Source organism: Apaloderma vittatum, unplaced genomic scaffold (assembly GCF_000703405.1).
Source record: "Apaloderma vittatum isolate BGI_N311 unplaced genomic scaffold, ASM70340v1 scaffold24092, whole genome shotgun sequence".
Classification (NCBI taxonomy): domain Eukaryota; kingdom Metazoa; phylum Chordata; class Aves; order Trogoniformes; family Trogonidae; genus Apaloderma; species Apaloderma vittatum.
In genome coordinates this window covers 1-3,214 of record NW_009702255.1, presented here as the reverse complement: position 1 = coordinate 3,214, position 3,214 = coordinate 1, and the positions used below count along the sequence as shown (strand labels likewise).

The 3,214-nt window shown below is 56.1% G+C and overlaps 1 protein-coding gene across 1 annotated transcript in view; it reads right to left on the bottom strand.

Moving 5' to 3' along the window:
- LOC104281484 (E3 ubiquitin-protein ligase HECTD3-like) overlaps positions 1–2,898 on the bottom strand; it is a gene marked incomplete at its 5' end in the record, with an annotated part of 7,316 nt that extends 4,418 nt beyond the window's left edge. The window contains 6 exons of the mRNA XM_009879492.1: positions 7–108; positions 338–420; positions 1,476–1,589; positions 1,786–1,901; positions 2,249–2,384; positions 2,806–2,898. Of these exons, the coding sequence (XP_009877794.1) occupies positions 7–108; positions 338–420; positions 1,476–1,589; positions 1,786–1,901; positions 2,249–2,384; positions 2,806–2,898 (644 nt within the window). The remainder of the gene's footprint in view (positions 1–6; positions 109–337; positions 421–1,475; positions 1,590–1,785; positions 1,902–2,248; positions 2,385–2,805) is intronic.
- Between the last annotated feature and the right edge of the window lie 316 nt (positions 2,899–3,214).

Sequence of the window (3,214 nt, the reverse complement as noted above, 5' to 3'; positions counted from 1 at the left end):
GATAGCGCACTAGCCGTGCTGGCTGGAACATGTCAGCGTTGAGGATCAGGTCCCACTCCCAGAAGGACTTGAGCTTGATCCCTCGCAGGCGGACATTGTTCCCGTGTTCTGCTAAGGAAGGACAGTGATGACGAGCACGTGGCTGCAGCTCTGTGGCCAGCACGGCTTGGATGCTGCAGCTGGGGACAAGGAGCTCCCTGCACCTGTGGCATCCCAAATAAAGCTCATTTTCCAGCTTTTCCTCCTGGTGAGGCAGGAAGAGATGCAGGTGCCAGTACTGGCTGCAGGTTTAGGGCTGGGTTGGGTTGGCAGCTCCATTCCGGCAGCGCAGGCTCACCTTGACACGTGAGGATGCGGATCTCTAGCACTGGCATGTAGGTCTTCACATCGCGAAGGATGCAAACAGCCCGGTAGCTCTGCCTGCACACAGCACAGAGGGAGATGGCACAGCCACGAGACACAGACACCAACGAGGCAGCCGATGAGGTGTGGACCACCCAGCTCCTCAGCTAAGGAAATGCCACTACCCATAGCAAAAGCCCTCCCCACCTCACAGGGACTGTGGCAGGAGGGGACCAAGTGGAGAAGAGAGGCTTTCAGAGGCACAGAGACGTCCTGAAGAAGGTGGAGGCCACATCCAAAGTCAGAAAAGAGCATAAATTCAAAGCAAAACAGAAAGGCAAGATGGCCAAGAGTGAGTTGCTCTTCCCATGGGGTCCTGGCATATCTCACAATGGCACGATCATCCTTCAAGCAGAGATGGTCACACAAGGGTGATGTGTTTTGAAGAAAATGGATTTGTGGAGATAAGCAATCTGGTAAGCGACTTGCTTGTGTTTCCAAAGCTTTTGCAAAGTCTCAGCAAAGACCTACAGGCGTGTGGGGAAAAAGCACTGTAACTGCCCAGATGCAGCAAAGAGTTGGGTCCTGCCACTAGGAAGGAGACCTTGGTCATCTCACCGGTGCTTCTTTGAAGACAAATCTCACTGCTCAGCCAAGAAAAATGCAAATAGACAAGTTTTGGGGAAGAAGGAGGAGATCTTTACACTCTGTTTGTCTTGAGAGGGGTGCTGCAGAGCCAGGGCAAAGAAGGAGAGGTGGAGAGTCCCAGGACTTCTCAGCTACAGCACACCAGAGGATGCTCAGAAAGGTGACAGCAGCTGTACGGGATCCCAGAGGTGAGAAAGATGAGGTGGAAAGACCCCCAAAGTCACCAGGCAGGAGGAAACACACCATAGCCAAGCTGCCAGAGCACAGACGAGGAGCAGAAGTGGAGATGAAGGTGCTTGGCTGGCACATGAAGGTGGGGACCGCCACGGCTGTGGGGACAGATGTAGCCTGCATCCAGGGAACCCCTGACCGGTGGAGAGCCACCATCAGTGGCAGGTCACTTAAGACAGACCCCATCGGGATGCAGAGATAGCTCAGGAATTTGGCCCGAGCTGGACCCAGGCTGCTCCTTGCTCATTACTCACATGTTAATTAGGACAGTTCTCAGGTGCTGCAGATTGTTTGGTGTCCCCCCATACACAGCCACCCGTCTGGGTATATAAGAGTCGGCCCTAGCGTCCACCACCAGCCACAGCTTCCTGGGGACGAGAAGAGCAAAGGGCACTGTTGTCCTCCCCTCCCAAGCTGCTTGGGCACAGACATGACCCCAGAGATGTCCCAAGCCTGGGGACAAGGCAGCCCATGGGAAAGCTGCATTCAGGAGGAAGATGGTGCTGTGCCACACACCCTGCCCGTCCCTGGCACAGTCAGGGAAGGGACACCCTGAGGTCTCACTTGATAATAACGCCCTTCTTCATGTTGAGCCGCACCCAGTGCTCCCCTGGGAGCCCATTGCTCTCCCAGTAGGTGTCTTCCTGGCTGTCCGTCAGATGAGCTGCACCGCAGTTCTCCTGCGAGAGTGGAGGGAGGGAACTGAGCATCCTTGGGCACACCATGGCCACCCCTGGGATGGCTCCTGTGGGGCCAGGGGAGAACAGGACCAGACCAGCCCCTCAGTTCACTATTCTATAGGTGGATGGTGGCTCGGGCACAGAGCAAGCTGGGCATGGCAGTGCCTCAGAGACACAATGGGGTTTCCCTCCAGATGGCCAACTCCCAATTAGAGCAGCGAACCCCCATCACTATCTCCTGACCCTTGAGGAGCGGACAGCTACTGCCAGCCACTCCTCCCCACAACCGCAGCAATGCTCACGTGTCCCACACTGATTTTAGGCTGTGCAGGAGCCTCGCTACGCACCGCCTGCGAGGAGACCTCGATACTGCTGAGGTGGTCTTTGGTGCAGTCCCTGTGCTGCAGCTCCTTCTCGCTGTGATCATACAGGAAGTGCCCCAGCTCCAGGTCATGCTCGTAGCTCCAGCCTGGGGGCACAGACCTGCAGAGGGGTTCTGCGTTAACAGGATGGGCAGATCAGGCTTCACGCCAAACCTGCCCACCAGCACTATGAAAGTGGGCCAGCTCAGATTGGCTGCAGCATCTCATGGTCACCACATCAGGACGGCAACTGTCCCTGCCGCAGGCAGATGGCACAGCTGTATCTCACCACCACCACACCAGGTGTTTACGGCCACCCCAACTCAGAGAGAAAAGCACCATGTGGTTGTTCTGATGCTCCACAGAGCAAAGGCCATCTTGTCTTAAGCAGTGATGAACTACATCAGTGTAAAAGGCATCTCGTGGCATCCACCCTCTCTGCTCCTGACCTGGAAGCAGTCCTGGACCCACAGGAATGTCCAGGCCCCGGCTGGCCACCCCCCAGGGTGCTGCAGTACCATTTTAAGAGAATGGACCCATACCGAAACTTCTGCACTGCAGCGTCATCCTGCTCTATGAGTCTGAGTTTCTCTCCCAGGTGTATGGAGTAGGTCAGGTCCACCACTTGTTCCCAGCTGGAGCAGCATCGGTGGAGGAGTTGCAAAAGGAAAGAGATGAGTCAGTGCTCAGTACGCCCAAGTGTTACTGCCCGGGCCTGGAGCAGATGCAGCAGCGATGGGGGACAGGGGGTGACACCCAGGGGGTGCGGGAGGACTGAGAGCATCCCTGCACCTGGGTGCAGGCTGGGGCAGAGCAGGGAAACTCAGCCTTGCACATGGCCTTCTGTCATGAAAATCAAATACAATCTCCCTCATCGCTGTATCACCACTGGGACATGGCTCAGCCCGAAGCTGAGCAATCCAGAAATCCATCGGCATCATCTTAATCCTG